General features: G+C 44.5%; 1 protein-coding gene across 3 annotated transcripts in view; it reads left to right on the plus strand.

Annotated features, from left to right (window-relative positions):
- The window catches only part of GRHL2 (grainyhead like transcription factor 2), a 166,883-nt gene that overhangs the window by 133,470 nt on the left and 9,330 nt on the right, over positions 1 to 24,083 (plus strand). For all 3 annotated transcript variants that reach the window (XM_081503476.1, XM_081503475.1, XM_081503474.1), the window contains exons 12-14: positions 1,939 to 1,970; positions 13,592 to 13,686; positions 17,817 to 17,902. In XM_081503476.1, the coding sequence (XP_081359602.1) occupies positions 1,939 to 1,970; positions 13,592 to 13,686; positions 17,817 to 17,902 (213 nt within the window). The remainder of the gene's footprint in view (positions 1 to 1,938; positions 1,971 to 13,591; positions 13,687 to 17,816; positions 17,903 to 24,083) is intronic.

Genomic DNA, 24,083 nt, shown 5'->3' on the forward strand with positions numbered 1-24,083 from the left:
AAGAACCCTGAAAAGAAGTGATAGCGGAGCTTGGGAGAAATTGTGGGATGCAGAGGCATCATTCCTCTGGATCATGCGTACTTGGCAGGTATCAGCCTTCCTCAAGGCACCTGAACCCATGGAGGACATCCCTTCTCCCTCACACCCTTGAGAACCGTCTCCCTGACTTGTGGCTGGTGTAAACCACCTCCGCCCAAATCACAGGCGTTCTTGATAAGAATTCAGGTTCCCAAGGTTCATTCCAGGCCTTTCAAATTAAAATCTCCGAAGGGGAACCTGGGAATTTGCGTTTATGAGAAGTTCTCCAGATGGTTTTTATGTATTCTGAAGTTGGAGAACACTGTCTAAAAATTAAATTTGTGCAGTAAGCACTATGGCTGACTAGGAAGAAATGGTGGGTCATCCTGTACGAGAAGGAGGAGAAATGGCAGCCTGAGGAGGTAACGGGGACAGTGCAGTAGAGGCTGCTCAGGAAGCCAGGGGGACACTTAAGAGAAGGTTGCTTCCAGTTTTGGGTCACCAGTCACCTTCGCAGCGAGCTGTCCATTACCCTACCAGGGTAGTGAAGCAGGGCAGATGTATTATGCCACATTTAAAGAAAGCAGCAAAAAACCAAGTCAACATCAGGCACTTTCCCCCAAGTCTAGTCTTGGGTCCAGTGCTATGGCCCAGGCTTCCTGGCTTATGTGGGTCCCTCTGAATACATCTAAATAAACAGTCCATTATGAGCATAACCCAGTGCTCCGATGCCACACTGAAACTTAGGCCGTGGGGAGGAAACGGCTTACCTTCATTGCCTCATGTTTAAGAAGAAAGGATACAATACAACCATAGACATTAAGAAGCTTAAGAGGAAAAACTTTCCTGTGGAAATCTCAGCTAATGACTAGAATGACTCATTCGCGAAGAGTTCCAGGTAATGAGCTCTGTTGTATAACTAAGTCTGGGCTTGGCGGCATCCTGGAAACTGGCACGAGCCTTTAGGAAGTTTACACGGAGGGTGTCGGTTTCCACACAGCTGTTTCTCACCCAGGTGGCTGTGGCAGGGACATTGATGAAATGGACTGGAACCCAGAGGTGATTTTTGAAGTTTAATGTGTGAATGTCGGATACTAACGAGTGTCATTCTTCATCCAAATGAAAATAATCCTGAAGCACATAGTTAAAGCTCTTGAAAGGCCCACAATTAATTTGCCATAAATAATTAGGTGAAGAGGACTTAACATATACAACAGCTCCCCCTCGGGATTTCCAGAGCTGCATGAAAGAATAAGGATGCTTCATAATGTCTTTAAATCTGGTTCGGCCCGTTGCCATACTGACCACCTAAAGAAGTCTCTTTCCCTTCTGGCCAGAACACCTCCTATAGCCAGGAACACCTCCTAAGGCTAGGTGACATTTCCTGGCCTGAAGATAGTTGACTCCTAGATTTTTGTGGTCGTGGGACCAGGGTAGCCCAAGTCCCTTTGGGAAATAAACAAAGGCCTGGGCTTCCTGCCTGGAACTTGCTTCCCTCCCTTTACCAAAGTATACCAGTCTAGAATCAGCTCACCTGTGGACTGGATGGGATTGGTTACTTACAGGCCCTGTGCCAAGGCCTTTCTAAGCAATGATTTTTTGATCTTGCTAAAATATTTCCTTAATGTCTAAAGCAAGGTTTGGCTTTGGGCTATAGGTAATCTGATCAGACTGATTTGAGCTAGAAATAGTCAGATTTCTAATTTTAGTTCATTAACATCCAAGAATTAACCCTAGCAGACTGTTGAGGAGGTTAAATTTGTATTAGACACACACAGATTTGTATTAGACTCACACAAATAATTAAACAGATTTGTCTTTTTAAAGAGATAGTGTAATGTCTTAGGAAAGTCTGTGCATCACGTAATATATTTCCATTTCTTGTGCCTGACCTACAGTAACTCTACTGTTTTGTTACAGGTCTATTACAACACGGATGATGAACGAGAAGGGTAAGTCACTCAGGCTTTTCACTTCAACACCCAAAGTCAGTTCCTGTCGGTAGAAATGGGTTTCCAAGCATAGGGTAATGGGACAGGGAGTGAGAACATCCTCTCAGCCCCAGACTCAGAGCTAGGAAAGGCTTGACTCCGGGGATTGTTTGGCAGAAGGCTGGGGAGTACCATTCTCCTTCCAAGTTTCTCGTCTCTTTTTTATTTTTATTTTTGGCCGCACCTCACAGCATGTGGGATCTTCCCCGACCAGGGATCGAACCTGCGGCCCTTGCATTGGAAGCACGGAGTCTTAACCACTGGACTGCCAGGGAAGTCCACAAGTTTCTCTTTACCCCTCTCTCCTTCCTATGATCTGCCTTTGAAGTGGTACATCTCTTTGATTCCACCCTTTCACTGCTAATCCAGTTACTGCAGTCTTTGGCCCCAACACAAGATCGAGTTGAACTTCAGACAGGAGCCAAGGAGATAGCCTGTCATCCTTTCAGTGCTACCTGGACCCCCCTCCCCACCCCCGCACATCCCTTACGCTGGGAAGTGAGCTGCCTGGGCTAGTGGCGAGGCTGGTTTAGATGGGAGCTGGGAAGACTGAGAACCTTGTCACTGTCTTCAGGACTGTAGGGAAGAGAGGGTTTACACAGGGGCGCTGGTCTCCCAGTGTCTTGGGTATCAAGTCGCTGCATGGTGCTTTTCTGTTCATTAACTCATTGTGTAGACTCCTAGAATTTTGGAGCCAAAAAGGAACCTTCAAGGTCGTTTAGCAGATCCTATTCCCAGACAATATAGCACAATATACCACATCCTTGATAGGGGGTCAGCCAACTTCTACTTGAATGTTCCCAGTGATGGGAATATTCTGAATATTCTCATTGTAGGAGATAGCTCATGACACTATTGGACAATTCCAGCTCCAGAAAGTTAGTTTGTTGAACAAAGATTGCCTTCTTTTGACTGATATGCATTGGCTGTATTCTTTCTGGATAAGTCTCAACCTTTCCTCCTCATTCACATGTCATTTTACCTCTCAACATCTTAATTCTCCCACCAGGGTGTACCACCAGATTTGTTACTGGTCTACTTAAAAGCGGCTCTCAGAAGTACACGTGTTCTGAACCACATGAGTTGGAGATTATATTGAGATCATTTCTTCTTGCCACCTGGATGCTGTTTGTCTCTTTAAAGCACTAGAACTACATTCATTTTTCATCATGTTACACCACTTACAACTAAAATCTTGGTTTGCACTAATTACGTGTGTATAATTAAACTCTCTAGATCACTGTTTTTCAAACTATGTCAAACCAGGGCTTCCCTATTCTTAGGCAATATTTCCTTGTGCAACATTTCAAAATGAAGTCAAGTGGAGCAGATAGTCCTGGGTTCTTTTCCAAATCAGAGCTTGGCAAACTGTAGCCTAAGGGCCAAACTGAGCGCCCTCTGCTGCCCCCACCCCACCACAGCGCAGCACTTCTTTTTGTACTGTCTGCATATTTTCAAATGGTTGAAAAAGTCCAAAAGAAGAATAATATTGCATAACACTTGAAGATTATGAGATTCAAGTGCACACGCTCACACTTAATTGGCAGGCAGCCACGTGAGCGCCTCCAAGTCTTGTCTCTGGCTGCCTTGGTGCTTCAATAGCAGAGTTTCAGCAGAGCTCAGTAGAGAGACGCTGTTGTAGTTGCAATAGAGACTGTCTAGCCTGGAAAGCCTAATTATTTACTTTCCAGCAGAAGTGTGCCACCCTCTGTCCTAAAGGATAGACAATCTCAAAAGAGCCTAATAATTCCCTTGTTGGTCAGGAGCAGAGCCTTGTCCAGGATCTGACCTCCAAATTCTGAGTTCCAAATTTTCTAAATACCTAGTTAGATTGCTCTTTTTATCTTGGTACAGAGGCCGTATATTCCAGTGGCAGGGATGAACAGAAACAGTTAGCACCAATCAGTTCTACTCTGTTGTTCACATGGTTCACAAAGGACAGAGTGGCATCATGAAAGGAATGATGACTCGGAGCCAGGGAAGCCCATGTTCTCCTCCTGGGCTGCTGCACCCCAGTGGGAAGCCTGGGGCCGCATCCCTGACCTCTGTGCTTCCGTGTTCTCATTCGTAAAAGGAGGATTTTGTAGAAGAGGATCTGTGAGATCTCTCATGAGGAAACTGAGGATCGGGGGATCTGGTCTCCGTCCCCATCTGACGCCTAGTTCCTGGAAAACCCTTCTTTCCTTGATCCTCTGTCCACACTCATCCCCAGTGGGATGCCCACATTTCCAGCCTTCCGTGAGGTCCCCTCAAGTCTTGCATTTCTGTGGCTCACACACTGCATTCAGGGCACAGGGTTTCTTGGCGAATTTGGGCTTCCTTAGGTCTGGAAAAACAGTGATTTCCCTTCAAGAGCTTGCCATCACCTGATGCTGCATGGGGCACTCAGACCGCAATCCTCTCTAAGAATTTCTCTTATCTTTGCTTCTTCTCAAAGGCATGCCACTATGTCCTTTAGGGCCACCTTGTGTAATCTCCTCAAAGGCTGGTAGGTAGGTTTAGTCCCTAAGTCGCATCCAACTCTTGCAACCCCATAGACTGTAGGCCCACTAGGCTCTTCTGTCCATGGGCTTTTCCAAGCAAAAATACTAGAGTGGGTTGCCATTTCCTTCTCCAGGGGATCTTCCCCAACCAGGGATCGAACCTATGTCTCCTGCATTGCAGGCAGACTCTTTACCAACAAGACACCACAGAAGCCTTAAAGACTGAGTCTTCAGGAAAATAAAAGCCTGGAGAAGACAAATGTAGAGCACAGCAAGTCTGAATTTGGTTCCATCGCAGCTCAGAGAGTCAGCCCTCCAAAGTGACTTCACTCATTAGCCTCTGAATGACTGGAGCAGAGGGCCATGCCTTTCCTCTCATGGATGTTGCCAGACCAAACCCTGAGCTTGGTTACAGTGTTGCAGAGCAAGAGGCCGTTCTGGGTGGTTATCTTCCACCCAGAACACTTTGGCCAAAGTTCAATACACTTTGGAGAAGTTAGAGATTGTTAACCAATCACCAGTGAGTACATTTAATCAACATACTATTAAACCTAAGTATTCATCACCCTGTGTTCATCAGCACAAAATAAACTTCTTCTAGAATTCTGCCCTATTTCTCTTAAAGGGGCAATTTCCTGGATGACCAAGCACTTTTCTTTGATAAGGTCTTCAGGGATGCTAAGCAAACCATGAGATGTAGGATATGGTGGGCTATGTCTTAACCACATATACAGGTGATTACAAATATAGGACAATTTCCCCAGGAGAATATGAAAGCATAAACTAAAGCTTTTGGGCCACCTTGAACAGGTAAACTTTTTTGAATATGGCCAAAAGAATCAAAAATCTGTTGATACTCTTTTGTTAATTTACTTTGTTTAATATACATTTAAAAAGTAACATAATTTAGAAATATCTGTCACATTTTGTGAAACTTGTATTTGAATTCTTCACAGTTCATGACATCAGTATCTTTCTCATCCTTCAAGTTACTTTTTATGTCGTCTCATACTGTTTATCAAGGCAATTCTTTGCTACCTTCAAAGTTGAGATACAGAACTTTTAAATCCATATATATAGGATTGTCTTTAGAAATTCTATCCTAAGCCACAAATATTGATCCTTGTAATATTAGAGTGACTGCCACCATGTTGCATCTTATTTTTAAATTTTGTTTTTAATTAAACCCTTTTATTTCAAGATTTTCAACTGATTCACATGCAGTTGTAAGAAACTCACCCCCTTTTCTTTTCTTTTTTTGCCACACTGCACAGTCTGTAGGATCTTAGTCTCCCCAGCGGGGATTGAACCCAGGCCCATAGCAGTGAAAGCACCAAGTCTGAACCACTGAACCACAGAGAATTCCCAGGACCACCTCCTTTGCAATTGATATATTTTTATTTTTACTGTTAGATATTGCAGTTAAAAAAATCCACCCAGTAATATTCAAATCTGCATCAGATACACAAGGGAGATTTTTAGAAAATATTTAAGAAAATGGAAATCATCTTTACCGTCCCTTAGAGTAGCAGATTTTTATCAGTTTCTTATATTAGTTCCAGTTATTCTTGTATACTAGTTAGCCATTTTGCAAATTGGAAGATTTGAACTAAATACTCATAAAACTGAGCCTTACCTCCTTTTATAAATTTGACCTACATTCACCCTTTCTGTTGCTCTTCATTCCTTTATTTCTGTTTTTCTTTGAGATCCTTTTCCATTATTTTTTTTATTGTGTTTGATTTCTTTTCTCTTTATTTTTAATTGGAGAGTAATTGCTTTCCAATATTGTGTTGGTTTCTGCCATATAGTAACATGAATCAGCCATAGGTATACATATGTCCCCTCCTTCTTGAACCTCCCTCCCATCTCCCACCCCATCCCACCCCTCTAGGTTGTCACAAAGTACGGGTTTGAGCTCCCTGATTTATACAGCAAATTCCCACTGGCTAACTATTTTATATATGATAAAGTATATGTTTCCATGCTGCTCTCTCAATTCGTCCAGCCCTCTCCTTCCCCTCACTGTGTCTGCAAGTCTGTTCTTTATATCTGTCTCCACTGCAGCCCTGCAAATAGGTTCATCAGTACCATCTTTCTAGATTCTATATATATGTGTTAATATACAACATTTGTTTTTCTGACTTACTTTACTCTGTATATTAGGCTCTAGGTTCATTCACCTCATTAGAACTGACTCAAATGCATTCCTTTTCATGGCTGAATAATATTCCATTGTATTAGGTACCACAACTTCATTATCAATTCATCTCTTGATGAAAATCAATGTGATATACCATATTAACAAAGTAAAAGATAAAATCATATGATAATCTCAATAGATGCAGAAAAAACTTTTGACAAAATTCAACATTTATGATAAAAACTCTTCAAAAAATGGGCATAGAAGGAACCTGCTTCAACATAATAAAGGCCATATATGATAAACCTTTAGCAAATATTATTCTCAATGGTGAAAAACTGAAAGCATTTCCTCTAAGTTCAGGAACAAGACAAGGATGCTCACTGTTGCCACTGTTATTCAACATGGTTTTGGAAGCCCTAGCCACTGCAGTTAAAGCAGAAAGAGAAATAAAAGGAATCCAGATTGGAAAAGAAGTAGTAAAACTCTCACTGTTTGCAGATGATATGATACTGTACATAGAAAACCCTAAAGATACTATTAGAAAATTACCAGAGCTAATCAATGAATTTAGTAAAGTCACAGGATACAAAATCAATACACAAAAATCACTTGCATTCCTATACAATAACAGTGAAAAATCAGAGAAATTAAGAAATCAATCCCATTTACCATTGCAACAAAAAGAATAAAATACTTAAGAATAAACCTATGTAAGAATACAAAAGAGCTTTTCCATTATTTATTTATTTATTTGGCTACATGGCATGGGAGAGCTTAGTTCCCTCACCAGCAATCAAACTGGGGCCCCCTGAATTGGAAGTGCAGTTTCTTAACCAACTGGACCACCAGGGAATTCCCTCACCACTTTTTTAATTTTTAATTTTATTTCCTTTTAAACTTTTTATTTTATATTGGGGTATAGCAGATTAAGAGAGAAGGAAATGGCAACCCACTCCAGTATTCTTGCCTGGAGAATCCCAGGGACAGTGGAGCCTGGTGGGCTGCCGTCTCTGGGGTCGCACACAGTCAGACATGACTGAAGCGACTTAGCAGCAGCAGCAGCAGATTAACAATGTTGTTAATAGTTTCAGGTGAACAGCAAACGGATTCAGCCATACATATATGTATATTCACTCTCCCCAAACCTTCCCTCCCATTCAAGCTGCCACATAATATTGTACACGCTGCTATATTAAAATGGATAATCAACAAGACCTACTGTGTAGCACATGGAACTCTGCCCCACTATTTTTTAAAACTGAAATATAGTTGGTGTACAATGTTGAGTTAGTTTCTGGTATTTGGCAAAGTGATTCAGTTACACGTGGGCTCCTTTTCCTGTTGCCAGAAGAATTCTGTTTAATTGTTCTTTCATTGTGGAACTTTTGGCAAAGAATTCTTTCATATTTATTTGTTGTAATCATTTTTATTTGGTCATCATTTTTCTAGAGTATTTTTGTTTTATTGTCCTTGTCTTGTGCAGCTTAAGAATCTGACAAAGACCTAGGAAGGAATACTGCAGTGTCTGGCTCACTTCTCTTGCTTCTCTACTCTCTGGAAGTTTTCCCATTAGTCCTGAATACCTTTGCAGTTTTAAATACCAATTTCTGTTTCTCTAACACCATGAGATTGCCCAAAGCTGAGCAGGCTTCTTTGCCCTTAAGTATGTGCCTCTGCTGGGATCACTATCCTCTGCTCCCAGTTGAGAAATGGCAAATGCTTCAGGGGAAAGCAGCTCACTGACTATAAGCCCACCTCTCTGCAGTTTTCTCCTCTGGGATCTTAGCTCTCAGATTCTGGCTGACTCAACAGTAGTCTCCAATACCTTCAATCAGATTAAATATTAACATATATATATATATATATATACACACACACACACACACACACACATACACACACACAGTTACTTACATTGTTCTTGGCTGGAACATTGCTTGGTTTGCCACAAGCTGCAACATCTTAGCCACAAACAGAAATATCTGTATTTCCTCTTAAAATGATCCTTCTAGGCCTACTGACCTAATTATTTACTGCTTTCAATTGTAAACTCTTAACTACCATAATTGTTACTAAATATATGTGGGTTTGTTTGCTTTTTGACTTTGGTTTGTTTTTACTGACTGTGTCAGATGAATTCTACCAAGACCCTGAACTAGCATTGATTAAAGTCATTTGGAGATGATAGATTCTTCCCCAAAGAGTAATTTATTGTTGCAAATAAATTGAGATTCTATTCCATTATGTGAGAGCCTTTGTGAGGACTGGAATATAAGAGGACCTCTACTTTTCTGAGGCTAATAAAGGGTTGTGGTGGTGTTAGTCGCTCAGTTGTGTTTGACTCTTTGTGACCCCATGGACTGTAACCCACCAGGCTCCTCTGTCCATGGGATTCTCCACACAAGAATTCTGGAGTGGGTTGCCATTCCCTTCTCCTGGGGATCTTCCCGACCCAGGGATTGAACCTGGGTCTCCCACATTGAGGGCAGATTCTTTACCATCTGAGCCACCAGGGAAACCAAAAAAGGGTAAGGACATTCATTTATTTAGGGCGGATGTGGTCATCAGCCTACACAGGCCATCCATAAGCAGAGTTGTGAACTAGACAAACTATGTCTCCACAGTGCGGCAGCTCCTTTCTGTCTTTATTCTGACACCTCCTCACTAAGTACTGATGTCTAGTATGACTCAGCCTAAAGGTAGGGCTCAACATTGCCAGGTATGTCCAGAGACCCAGGCTTCAGACCCAGGCACCTTCCCAGTTTTTTTCTGATGAAACAGCTATCCTTTGTTTATACCTCAGGGACTTGCTGTCCCTGAAATTGACCCCATCAAACAATGGCTTCATACGTTGCTGGGTCTGGAGTCCCTCCACATGTTAACCTAACACATTGTGCCCAAAGGATGTGGATTGAAGGATGAAGATTGGTGTCAGAAAAAGCATCTTCTCCTTGTTCTTGTCCTTTTGTGATGCAATCTACTGTAATTGAACAGGACATCAGGAGACCTGAAATCTGTGCTCTTTCCATCTATCAGGACTTCCCTGGTGGCTCAGAGGTTAAAGCGTCTGCCTCCAATGCGGGAGACCTGGGTTCGATCCCTGGGTCGGGAAGATCCCCTGGAGAAGGAAATGGCAAACCACTCCAGTATTCTTGCCTGGAGAATCCCATGGACGGAGGAGCCTGGCAGGCTACAGTCCACGGGGTCGCAAAGAGTCGGACACGACTGAGCGACTTTCCTTTCCTTTCCATCTATCAACTGGGCAGTCATTTCTGCCCTTCTTTTCTCACCTTGCCTTGAAAAGAAATGAAACCACTGAATTCAGACCACACAAGCTATTGACTCCCACTGGGTTTATAGATTTGGAAGTGTGAAAAAGCATTTCTGAACTCCTAAGAGAAATGTGGTTTATCCAAGATGTTATTTTAATGACAAAGTTTGTCATGGCTCAGAGTGGGGTGCTGTCAAAAGTCAACAGAACTGGAAAAATATAAATAAATCTTCCTTGGCGAGAAAAAGAAAATCACTAGTTAAGGAACCCTGACACACGATGAGTGTCTGGTGATATTTCAGGCTATTTACCCATTATTAACCTCCTGGTCACTGACTGCCAAGTCAATGAATTTTTAATCTTCTGCTTCCAAGGTCATGGTCAGTTGAGACTCAAGACATGACAGAATAATATGACCCACTTTTATGATTTTAAAGAAAAGCAAGGGGAAGATAGAGGGAACAGTGCTCTAAAAACTTACTACCACCTTCAACTGGGACTTGAACTTGAGTTTTTCCTCTAGCTGTTTCCATAGTTTGATTACTATGGGATAAAATAGAATGCTGACTCTTAATATCACTTCTCACACTCTCACTGATCATCATCTCAGTTTTATTGGGTACTTTATCATGAGGTTGTCCCTCAGAGCTGGGTTCTCTTAACAGCCTGATTCACCGTCTAGCTGCATTGCCCAGCATAAGACACGACACCCCGCGCCTTAGTTTGGTCATCACTGAATAGGGATAAGATTAGTTCTCGCCCTGCTGGCTCACAAAGTGTTCAAGAGACTTAATTTACCAAGGAGATGAAAAGTGCTTTATAAAACGTGGTCCTCTCATGGGCTGGTAAACATAATTTTGGACCACCTAGAGCAGCAATCCCCAACCTTCCATAAAACCCCAGGGACTGGTTTTATGGAAGACAATTTTCCATGCCCCTTGGAGGAGTGGGGAATGGTTTCAGGATGGTTCGAGCACATTATACCTATTGCGCACTTTGTTTCTATTATTATTACATTGGCTCCACATCAGATCATCAGGCATTAGATTCTGGAGTTTGGGGACCCCTGATCTAGAGTGTGATCTAGTTGACTTCCCTGGTAGCTCAGTTGGTAAAGAATCCGCCTGCAGTGCAGGAGACCCCAGTTTGATCCCTGGATTGGGACGATCCCCTGAAGAAGGTATAGGCTACCCACTCCAGTATTCTTGCCTGGAGAATTCCATGGATAGAGGAGCCTGGCGGGCTACATGAGATTGTAATGAGTCAGACACAACTGAGCGACTTTCACAGTCACAGATCTAGAGTGTGAGATGGTAAATTAAAGCCTTGTTGGTTTAATGATTTAAACCATTAGAATTAATAGAAATGCTGTTTGGACTATCCATAGTTTTATCCCATGTGCTCTTTCTACCGCTGGATCCCACCATTAGCTTGACTTGAGAATTGATGAAATAAAAGCTTCTTAATGACAGTGATGCCAGTAGAGGTTTGGGTTTGGAACAGAGTTTTATATTATTAATATTTTGGAAGCTTGGGATTGATATAATGTCAGTCTCCAATGCAGGAAGTTTTTCCAACTTTAGCCCTTAATTTGAACCAGAAAGGTAGTTTGGACTATTTGCTATATGATGGTAAATGGGAACTCTGAGCTCTTTCAAACTGTCTGCCTTCTGTACTCTTTCCCGTATCTCTCTTCCTCAGATCTCTCCCTCATTCATTTTCATGATCATCATGATGCATCTCTAATAACGCTTCAATTGTTCTTACAATGTATCAGTCAACTCTGTGAGTGCTTCACATGTGTTGAATTCATTTACTTCTCTCGACAGCCTCCTTTCAAAGACAAGCGGGCTGAGTCTCAGGGCAGTTGAAGGACTTGTCCATGTTTCCATAGCTAGTAGAGTGCAAAGCAAGGGGTTATTATTTTTTTAATTTTTACTGAAATATGGTTGATTTATTGTGTTGTGTTAGTTTCAAGTGTCCAGCAAAGTGATTCAGTTATATATATAATTTTTCAGAATCTTTTCCATTATAAGTTATTACAAGATATTGAGTAGAGTTCCCTGTGCTATACAGTAGGTCCTTGTTGGTTATCTATTTTAGATTTTAATCCCAAACTCCTAATTTATTGCCCCCACTTTCCCCTTTGGTGGCCATAAGCTTGTTTTCTATGTCTGTGAGTCTGCAAAGCAGGGGTTTAAACCACGGTGGTCTGTATCCAGAATTCATGTCTTAACAATACTGCTGAGCTGCCTGTCTATTGCTTCATGTGCCTGGGTCCAGGAATCCCCAGAGAGATTAAAGTTTTCTGAAAGCCTACACCTGCTCTCTTGAGGGCTTAAAGGACAGTAAGACTCCATGCAGGACCAATTGCTCAGTGTTTTGGTCAGTTTGGGTTGCTCTAACTCTTGTTACTGTAAACTAGGTGGCTCAGACAGCAGAGCATGTGTCTTACAGTTTGAGAGGCTGGAAGCCTCTAGAAGGAGAGACTGGAAGAGATCAGAGTGCCAGTGTGGCTGCCGTCTGGTGAGGACCCTCTTCTGGCGTGCAGACCACCATTCTCTCGCTGTGTCCCCACATGGCAGAGAGAGGGCTTCCGCTCCTTAAAAGACACTCCCATCATGGGGAGCTCCACCCCCAGGGTCTTATTACCTCTCAATGCCCCCACCTCCGAATACCCTTCTCCTGGGGGCTTGGGTTTCAGCCTCTGAGTCTGAGGGGACACATATGCCGTCTGCAACTCTCAGCAGCGACAACTACTGTTCTGGTTTCCTTTCTCCTGAACAACTCTCCCTTCCTTAGAGTGCCCCCAAATAGACAGGGACTTTGGGAGGAAATGTAGAGCTACCAGAACTGGCTGGTTGGGGACCTGTGGGTCCTCAGAAAGGGGGACTGAGACCCTCTCCTGAAGAAAGAGAGGGCTGGGTCTAGGGAACCTCCACCACTGCAGTCTCCTCTATCGCAAACTGACGGAGCCATGGAACAGCAGGATCTGAGGGCAACCTCATAATGGAGACCCAGTGAGGCAGGCCTGGGGGGCTTCCCAGGTGGCGCCAGAGGTAAAGAGCCCGCCTGCCAATGCAGATGACATAAGAGATGTGGGTTCGATCCCTGGGTCGGGAAGATCCCCTGGGGGAGGACATGGCAACCCACTCCAGTATTCTTGCCTGGAGAATCCCATGGACAGGGGAGCCTGGTGGGGTCACAAAGAGTCGGACATGACTGAAGCGACTTAGCACGCACGCACGAGGCAGGCCTGTGCCCTTTCCAGGCAGAGGTCATGCTGTGCCCTCGGGGCTGGCGAGAGGGTACAGGACACCCAAACGCTAGCTAAATGGGAAGGGCTGGGTAACTTGGAGACCACACAGACACAGGGCTCACATCACCTCCCTAGCCCTAGACATTTGAGCAGGAAGGGGGTGAGATTCAGGACAGAATGGGTGAAACCCAGGGGTCTCCCCTGGTGGATCCGTATTTAGGAGAAGGTGAATGTCTCGGGGCCACGTGGTAAAGATACAGGGCTGTGAGTTCTGCCCCACAAGCGACCTCGGGACCTGCGACCCGAAGACAGGAGGTTGGTGCACAGATCCAGTTGTGACGAGGGATAGTATACACAATGGGAAAAGATTTTTGCTGGCACCCTGCATGCTTTAATGAATGAACACTTTCTCATCTTTTCTAGCAGCAGTGTCCTTGTGAAACGGATGTTCAGGCCTATGGAAGAGGAGTTTGGTCCAGCACCCTCTAAGCAGATGAAAGAAGAAGGGATGAAGCGAGGTACCGCTCCCCCTGGGTCCCTGCCCTCCTCGGCCTTGCTCTCATGAGGAAGAGTAGGGGACGGTTCACCCAGAAGAGCTCACATTCCGTCCGGGCCCTGCGGTTCCGTGCTGGCCTGGAGATGCTCTTATTGACACAGGAAGTCCACGGTGTCCTCCTTTGCTTTCAACCTTGCCTCTTTAAACTCCCTAAGCAAACATTTATTCTTTCAGGGCTCTGGTTCTTTCCTTTACCTTGAGGGAAATGTAATGAATATACTGACTCATCCAGCAGTGAGTTAGAAAGTTAAAAAGAAACCCACGCTGTGTTTGACAATAGCCTCTCATAAGCACCAAGAGCTGAGACTTGTTCAATAGATGCCAATGATTGATCATGGTACAAGTAAATGAACCTATTTTCTATGACATCACAACTTAACTCATTTTCTCTCGGTCAAGGATATTATTCCACTTCACCAAAAGGGTAAGAAAGGAAGCACGGGCATGTTAGTGTCTTGTTCAGCATCTCAATGCTTTGCTGACCCACTGTCCTTCTAGGGAGTAAGAGGAAGGGGTGAAGGGGGGCGTACACTCTGCTGTAGTCAACACCAAGAGCTTCCAGGACTTTCGGCTTATGCAGCACTGGACTGTTAATGAGGCAGGTTGCACATTAACACAGGCTTGAGGTTTTTGTTATTGAGAATTTTTTCCCCTATTTGCTGAAATGGATTTGCATAGTGGTAAGAATATCCCCTCTGCAGCCTCCCTCAGCCTCGTCACATTGTATGACCTTGGGAAGGTCCTCTGCGAGTTGGAGGCCTCACTTATAAAATGGGGACCACAAGGATACCTACGTCATAGAGTGAGGATTGATGAGTTAATGTATGTAAAGCAGTAAACTCAAGTGCCCAGTGCATAGTAAGCACTCCATCCTCACTATTATAATTATTTGTTTTATTTTTAGGCCTGGATCTAGTTAAGGCATATTATCATAATTATGATTGAGTAATGAGCATTTCAGAATTCAAAGAGCATAAATACCTGAGTAGTGTTGGTTGCAGTAATAATATTTAAACCTTTAGAGGATTTTCAGATATCCCAGGCTCACCATCAAATATTCGAGTCCATTTTGAACTCTGTTCCTGCATACCTTTTCCGTCTCATCGTTTAAAATTAGGGCAGTGTTGTATGGAAATCAAGAATCACACAGGCCAAAGTAATTGTAGCTCGGATCCATATTTAGTGAGTGTTGCTGGTCTAAAGTTTGTGTTTTTCAGATTATTTTGAGGTGGTGAAGTTAGCACAAAAATTGCCACCAGAATTTGTATCGGGCTGTGACGAGACGTGGTTATGGCCTTTGAAACATCTCAGTCGTAGGGACACATGAGGGCGCTGCAACCTTCCAGCAATAGAGAACTCCCAGGAGTGGCTTTTCTTTGGAAAAGGACTGTGGAGTTCCTGAGCCCCTCTGCCTGGAGCTCCTACTCTGAACTGGGCTTTGATGAGCACAAGGAGCCGGGATCAGTGATGGTGCCCACTGTTTGTTTGTTAGAAGTTCTCCAAGAGAGGGAGTGACCATAATTATCACCAATGCCACTGTTTGCTGCTTTGTCTTTGTGGCCACTTCTCAGGGTGGCTCCCTCAGAGTCACCGCGAGCTGGCCCCCCGTGGCTGGCTGCTTTTGTCTGTAGGAAGTCTTGGATGTGTGATAATGGTTATTGCTATCATTAGTGGAGTGATTATTATCCATAGACACACAGTTAAAGAGAGCTGTCTCTCTGGGCAAGCCGTGGGGGTGAGCTGTGAGCCCAGCACTGCCAATGTGGCTGTCAACAAGCCCAGCAGGATACGGTGACACAGCTTGCAGCCCATCAACCTGCCGCCACGCCCCCTTTAACCCTTTCCAGGGACTCCTGCATCAGGAGTGGCAGACACACTATCACAAATCCAGTGGAAGTGGTACTCACTTTAATAGAACATGGTCTGGGGTTTCCTTAGGGTACTGGAGATTACGTTTTTCTGTTGGGAGGGCATGGGAAGAAGTTACAGAACGTTCATCTGTAAGAGGCACTGGTGGGGTTTTTTGTATTGTTCTGTTTTGTTGTTCTTTTTTACTTTGATTTCCCCCATCTAGTAGTAGTTGAGGCCCTGTGGTCCAATTATTTCTCACTGTGCTGCTAACATTGAGTCCTTATACAGTGCCATTAGGTCACTAGATCACTGTAGTTGAAATGGGGGCTATCCAATATTGGAGATACTATTCTCCAATCTGTTTCCTTGGTATTTTATTTTTATGCTTGGTGAAGAGAAGAAACTGCAATACTTAAGGTTTCATTTTTTATTTCTGGGGCGTCATACAGAAACTGAACCTCTGGCTGCAGAAGGAAAATGCGGGCAGAGCCCGAGTGCACCCATAGACGCTGCCGTTGCAAAGCAGCAGCTTTAATGATGTCCCTGGGGACTGGGCAGGAGGGGGGAAAAGGGGTGGGAGTTTGGATTAGAGCCGATTTCATTTCCCTGCTCCAGTTTCATTCTTTCAGGCTGGTGGTGACCGCGGCTCCACGGGTATCTGATGGTGGTCAGGATCCAGCCTGAGCAGGGCTTCTGACCTGTGCATTCTCCCTATAGCAGCCAGGGGCATGGGGCTTCAGCTTCGGCCCCTTCCTTCCCTCTGAAGGTGGAAGCAGGAGCCACGTCATCACCTGCTACTGCTGCTAAGTCGCTTCAGTCGTGTCCGACTCTGTGCGACCCCATAGACGGCAGCCCACCAGGCTCCGCCATCCCTGGGATTCTCCAGGCAAGAACACTGGAGTGGGTTGCCATTTCCTTCTCCAGTGCATGAACAGGAAAAGTGAAAGTGAAGTCGCTCAGTCATGTCTGACTCTTAGCGACCCCATGGACTACAGCCTACCAGGCTCCTCTGTCCATGGGATTTTCCAGGCAAGAGTGCTGGAGTGGGGTGCCATTGCCTTCTCCAACGTCATCACCAGAAGGAGGGAAAGAAAGGGCAGGCAGTTCACTGGGCCTGGAGAGTCGCATCTGAATAGCACTTCCTATTTCTTCCCGGGAGCTAAGCCTGGTGTGGTTGCTGTAAGGGTGGCTCTGCAATAACAGTGTGTCTTTGCCTCCCTGAGGACCCCTGGGGTCCCTGCCATCTCTTGTATCCTGTGTGTTGCTGGATTCAGTATGTTAGGTTATAGAGAAATGAGCAGAAAGCTGCATGTGCCTTCGCCGAGGGAACCAGCACCATCACTACAGTTGCTTCATGATGACCCCAGGGATGGAGGAATTGGGGGTGCCGCTTGCACGCCTGGTGCCCACGGCTGCCATTTCTTTCAACTCTCTCAGCAGCCCCACGAGGGCGGTATCGTCCTCAGGTGGGAGGGGTTGAATGACCAGGGCCCGCCAGCAGGCTGAACCGGGGTCAAAGCCAGATCAGGTTCTCAGCTCCTCCCTCAGCTTGCCTCTGACTTTCCCTGTCTCCCTGTGGGGCTGTTGGTCTGTCCACCTGGGGGTTGCTCTCCCTGCCCCCTCTCTCCCACCCTCCTCACCCCCATTGCCAGCGTTGATGCCTGTACACCCTCCATAACTCAGATCTCTCCTTCAGAGTAACCTTCCGGGAGCCCTTCCTCCCTACCCCCTCGAAAAGCTCAGGCCCTTGTAAGCCCCTGCTTGTGGTTTTTCCCTTCATAACTCTGACGCCCCGTCTGCTCATTTGAGGAATGCCCGCCTGTCTAAGTGGACTACGGACTTGTGAAGGGCAGGCTGTGTCTTAACTCATTGCTGCAACCCCAGCTCCCATCTCACCGCCTGGGGCCTTGGGCCCAGATGGATATCCAGTAATATTTGTTGAATGAGCAAATAAATAAATAGAAGATAGAGGTCAGAGAAAGATGGCTCATAAGAGATCGTGTGCCCACCTTAAGGAATTCAAATGTGATGGATGTTGGCAGCGTCCTACACCCTGCCGTCGGTTTCCTTCATCGAATCCTGGGTAACAGTCCCTAGCCGCGGGTGCCTGGTCACCCGGGTGGGATGTCATCCGGGTCAGGGGTCGGATAATGGCAGCCTCTGACCCCTGTGTGAGGGGAGCGGTCTCCTGGGGCAGCCACGTGGGCTCTGCGGTCACGGCTTCCCGCCCTTCTCTTCCAGTGCTTCTGTACGTCAGGAAGGAGACGGACGATGTGTTTGATGCCTTGATGTTGAAATCCCCCACCGTGAAGGGCCTGATGGAAGCGGTAAGCGTGAGCCCCCTTCAGCCTCCAAGAAACCAGCAGGTAGTCTCCTGTGGGCTGGAATCCATTTATTAGAAGGCAGCCTTTGAGGTTGGCTCTGGAATGAGCTTTATAAAAGAAAAAGGAAAAGTGGAGATTTATGGAGACACCGATTTCTATCCTGTCAAGGCTTATTATCTTACGGAGAAGGAAATTGAAAAACTGCCAATTCCCTGTCAGTTTAAGGCTAATCAGAGTAAAGATGCCATAGAGGAAGGTTAAATTGTAGGTTTGTATCGGTCTCTTCACAAAAAACCAAATTAGATGTGTTTAATTTCCAAATATGGGCTTCCCAGGTGGCGCTAGTGATAAAAAACCTACCTGCCAATGCAGGAGACATAAAAGATGAGGGTTCAATCCTGGGATTGGGAAGATCCCCTGTAGGAGGGCATGGCAACCCACTCCAGTATTCTTGCCTGGAGAATCCCATGGACAGAGGAACCTGGTGGGCTATAGTCCATAGGGTCTCAGAGAGTCGGACACGACTGAAGCAACTTAGCACGCAACTTCCAAATATGTACGGAACAAAAATAATTAGGAAGTGTCTCACCAGCTGTGATAGTGTAATCCAAAATAAATTATGACTTCTTTTGGTTAAGGAAAAAATCTATATTGCAGAGTTATAATAATTTAAGTAAGATTCTGAAGTTCTTCCCTCTGTTCTCATCCCCAATTTAATCTATCATTAACTAATCGGGGACTCAGAAAGCTATTTTACAATTTATCTATGTATTATCTATGTGAATATGACTCTACCCTGAATATGATTTCTGACTCCCCTGTACATTTATGTCACAGAAGATATAGATTTTTTTACAGTGATGGCGTGGAGAAGGAAATGGCAACCAACTCCAGTATTCTTGCCTAGAGAAGCCCATGGACAGAGCAGCCTGGCAGGCTACAGTCTATGGGGTCACAAGAGTCGGACACAACAGAGTGACTCAGCACAGCCCAGCACAGCACATAGCGAAGGAGACAGTAAGATTGCCAAGGGCCAGTCCAGAACTTTTGTTAGTCTGGAAAACTGCTACATTGAAACAGCATTTTGGGCTATGGAGTAATATGTCAAATTGTATAAGACAATGCCTATAAGTGGAATCATGCACTGTGTTGTCTTTTGTGGATGGCTTATTTCACTTAGCATAATGTTTTTGAGGTTCATCTATGTTGTAGTATAAACCAGTACTTCATTCTTTTTAATGGCTGAGTAATATTCCATTGTATGAATATACCACATTTCATTTTCCCATTCACCAGTTGATGGACGTTTGGATTTTTATCCCTACCTTTTAGCTATTGTGAATAATGCTGCCATAAGCATCCAGGTACAGGGTTTTTTTTGAACACTTGTTTTTTTATTTTTTTTATTTTTTTGGATATATATGAGGAGTGGGATTGCTAGCCAGACAAAAAGATCACATTGTATGATTCAGTTTATAGGAAATACCAAGAATAAACAAATCCATAGAGACAGAAAGCAGATTTGTTGTTGCCAGGAGTTCGGTGAAAGGTGAATGAGGAAAGACTATTTTGTGAGTTTCCTTCTGGGGTCATGAATTGTTCTGAAACTACATAGTCCTGACATTTGCAGAACATTGTGAATGCACTAAATACTACTGAATTGCATACTTTAAATGATTTAAGTGGGGAATTGTATGACATGTAAAAAAAATTGTTCACCTGAATTTTTTTTAAAAAAAGCATAAGAATGTTACCAAAACACACTGCGCCCCCCGTGGTTGGCATCATTAGGCAATACAGAGCAGGGCATGGAGGACCACTTTCTAAGACAACACTTGAACGCAGGGCTTGGTAATCTCTTCTGTTCTCAGGATTTGCCGCTGGAATGGAGTTCGTCGTTACTGAATCTGCTCCTGTAAAGGGAAAACAAAACCAGAAATGAACACAACAAAAAGTATGAGCTCTACTTCTTCAAAAGAATCAGGGTTTTTTAAATGACCCTGAAATCACTGGAAGGTTGATGTATGAGCTAGAGGAGCCCTTTGGGTAGCGTTCATACCCTGTGTGCCCGCGTGCTAAGTTGCTTCAGTCGTGTCCAGCTCTTTGAGACCCCATGGACTGTAGCCCGTCAGGCTCCTCTGTCCATGGGATTCTTCAGGCAAGAATAGTGGGTTGCCAGGTCCTCCTCCAGGGGATCTGCCCGACCCTGGGATCAAACCCGAGTCTCTTGTCTCCTGCATTGGCAGGCGGGTTCTTTACCACTAGCGCCACCTGGGAAGCCCTTCATACCCTTGATCTGGCCTTTAAGATCATATCACTGAAACTGACTTAGCAGCTGTTTCAAATGCACATACCTAGACCTCAACCCATATTCCAGTTCTGCTGAATTGGAGGTCGGGTGGGGATGGAGCTGCAGGAAACTATATTTTTAACAGTTCTTCAGGGAATTCTTAGATCAACCAGTTGTGAGAACCACTGATCTAGACCGATTCTAAACTGATTCATCACACCTTTTTCCTTGGTGTCTTCCTTTCCTGTCTGTGACATCTGTTCAGTTCTACAAGTGTTTGGTAGCTGTGGTCTCGCTGGATCACAGTGGGGTTCGATATCACCTTCACTTCCACCCGCACCATGACTAACTCTGCTTATTTGTTTCTGTCTTCCCCAATGGAATGTGAAGTTCTTGAAAACAGGGACTTGGTCTCTTGCTGTCTTCTGTGTATCCCCAGGTCTTTAAGCATAAGTATTATGCTCGACTGACTGAGCAGAGCAGGCCACCATGCCGAGTGCTACGGGTGGCATGTATTCCACATGCATTGTTTCATTCGATCCTCACAATGTCCCTGTAAACTTGAGAGGTCAGATGTCATCACCATCCTTTACAGATGTGGGTGTCCTGAGAGGTCCGATAGCTCCACAGAGTGGCAGAGCCAACTTAAGCCCTTGAACGGTTTAAGTCCACTTAGGGAGATGTCCACACACGAAAAGTTATTACAAGAAGAACAAACTTTCCAAGCCACAGCTCACAACAACTAAAGGAAAGAAGCTTGGGCAACAGTGAGCCATCAGGCGAGAAGCGTGTGTGTAATGCTTTGAACCACGCAGTCAGGGTTCAAGTCCTGGCCCTGACACTTCAGGGTAGTGGGCAAATTTCTCAACCTCTCTCTACACCCCAGGTTTATCATTTCTGAAATGAGAGTAATGATAATATGGCCTATTGTTATGAAGATAATGATAAAACGAGATGTAGGGTTGTTGCGAGGATTAAGTGAGTTCATAGATGAGGTGTTTAAAGCAGCACATAGAATATAGGTGAGTATGTATATATGGTAGGTGACTGTATGTGCTATGGGGTGGGGAGGCAGACAGAGTCCTTCTAACCAAAGGGGCTAAAAATAAGGGTGTTCTTCCATGGTGAAGCTGGCTAGGGTACACAAGGAAAGGAGGGTTCATGAACCTGGGAGCAGCCACTTCTATGTAGCTGACTCATTCATGCATGGAGATACAAGACTGTCGCCCCTGATTCTATTGACAGATCAAATGCAGTCACCTAGGAAGTAACTGCAAACAAGAGTCACCGTTTTTTAAAAAGTGCATCCTAGAGCCCACACTGAACACTTTATAACTCCACAGAAAAGTCATCGGCTTCCAGAACTGGCAGTTGTGTTAGATGTCTAGACCAGGCAGACAGAGTCCTGCATTGGTGAAAACCGATGGGAATTTGTTCTGCCTGTCGCAAGCCAGAGGTTTCTGGGAAAACAGAACTCTCCACTGAGTAAAAGTCTAAACGTTCCAGATCATCAAATAGCCAGGAACACATTGATGAAATATGTCCAAGACCTAGGATCCTCCTGGGTGCTAAGGAAACCTTGTGTGTGTATGAATGTGTGCTCAGTCGTGTCTGACTCTTTGTGACCGCATGGACTGTAGCCTGCCAGGTTCCTCTGTCCATGGAATTGTCCAGGCAAGAATACTGGAGTGGGTTGCCATGCCCTCCTCCAGGGGATCTTCCCAACCCAGGGATAGAACTGCGTCTCCTGCATCTCCTGCATTGGCAGGTGGTTTCTTTACCACTAGTGCCACCTGGGAAGCCTGCCAAGGAAGGCTTAGGGGTCCTTAAAAATACTCATCACGAACTTTTAAAAATGATGGACGTGTTTGGGCAGTTCAGGCGACTTGAAAAACACAGAGAAAAAATTAAGCACTCCTAATGCCCTGCTCTGAGAACTGCCACAAAGCAGTGAGATCACCCAGCTCCTGGGCAGGATTCCTTTCCGTAACTGCCCGACAGATGGCCAGCTTCCTCCACATGCTATCCGGCATGGTCTCACTTCTTTCCAGGCTTCTGGATTTGGCAAAGCACACTTCCTTGCCTGGCATGGAGGCAGAGGATGTGGTGTGAAGGTGGCATTTTATCCAGTTGCCTTTGCCTTTGATGATTGCACGGAGGCTGGGGCTTTGCCCTCCTGGCGACTGTTGCCCTTGGCAGCCTGATGCCTGAGCCCACTTTGCCAGTCTCTTCTTGGAGCCTTGCTCCAAACAGTCCCAACATATGCCCCTTTTCTCTGTAAGTTTAGAATCCAAAACCAGACTGCCAGACTGTTAACCTTTTAAATCTTGTCTCTGTTCCTTCTTAGCTGAGGCACTCTGGGCAAGTTACTTAATACTGTAAGCTTGAGTTTCCTCGCCTGAGAAACAGGTCTCATAAAAGCACCTGTTCTGTTGCAGTGACTCAAGGACTGAGCGAGTTAATGGATGCAGAGCTCCCCATGCCCATACGCCAAGCACTTAGTAAGCACTCGGGAAATGCTGGCTGCTGCTGTTGTTCCAGGCAGACCCAAATAGAAACTGGAGTAATGCAGATTTATGCAAATTTCCTGACTGTTATCAACTGATTTGTGAGCAGAGTATATGCATTCATGCTTTGGAAACTGGGAGTCAAACCCCTGAAAAGGGAAGATCCAAGAATCAGATTCACTTCTCTTTCAGAAAAGATGTGAACTTGCTGATGTTGAGGAGAAAATAGAACACATTTTCCTTTATTCATCCATTTCATTTTATAAAGAAGTTCCAAATGACACCAACAAAAGGTCAAAACCCAATGCTGCTGGCAGGTCAAGCAACTCACAACGAAAAACTTTTTTTTTTTTTTTTCACTTTGTGGCTTCTTCTTTCTGTTTAGTTTTGCAGCTGGATTAAGTCAATGTTTTTCACCTTTTCTTGGAAGTTATTCTTTACTTCTCCTAAATTGTTTCAGTCTCTTCTCCTTATTGTGCTGTGATTTGAAAGTAAATTTCCAACTGTCTTCTGCACCCCTGCCCTCTAGCCCCCCTGCCCACTGGGTGAGAGGAGACTTTAGAGCCTTTGTCTCTCCCCCTCCTCCCCTCCTCCGCTCACTAGGACGAGTCCGCTGAAATGTTTACCCCGCGCTGTCCCCACACACTCCAGGCTTCTGGATGTTCCTAAAGTAGTTAATTACTTTCTCTCTAGGACACGATCAGATTTTTCCTCCCATTGTGTTCTTTTCACTTCAAGAACCCTTATTTAACACTTATTTCACTTCTCCAGCCCATTTACCTATATATATGTTAATAGATATATATGTGTGTGTGTTAGTTGCTCAGTCATGTCCGACTCTTTGCGACACCGTGGACCATAGCCCACCAGGACCATAGCCCACCAGGCTCCTCTGTCCATGGAATTCTACAGGCAAGAATACTGGAGTGGGTTGCCATTTCCTTCTCCAGAATATATTATATACATATCTATAATTCTATATATGAACTGTATATAGAGAACTGTAGTTATATAGCCATATATAATGTATATAGATATATAGAGTATATATGTCTCTCTCCGTGTGTGTATGTGTATATATATATTTTTTAATGGTATAACACTGGTTACTTGTTTTTTCCCCCTTTGCTTTGCTGAAGTCTTTGTTCTTTTGTGTATTCTGTTTAGCTAGAGATCTTTTATGAGTATTTTCTTCAAATGGGATTTTTTTGAATGAAATGCATTTCTTAAATGCCGTTCTTTAACCTGAGTATTGAGGGAGAGCTTGTCAGTGTACAGAATTCATGGGGTGACATCCCTTTTTTCAGTAGTCTGTAGGGGTTATTCCACTTTGGTTTCTAGTTTTGCGGATGAGAAGACTGAAGCCAGGTTCATTCTTTTTCTTTTC

Source organism: Giraffa tippelskirchi, chromosome 6, assembly GCF_054371585.1.
Source record: "Giraffa tippelskirchi isolate mGirTip1 chromosome 6, T2T-mGirTip1v1.2.pri, whole genome shotgun sequence".
Taxonomy (NCBI): domain Eukaryota; kingdom Metazoa; phylum Chordata; class Mammalia; order Artiodactyla; family Giraffidae; genus Giraffa; species Giraffa tippelskirchi.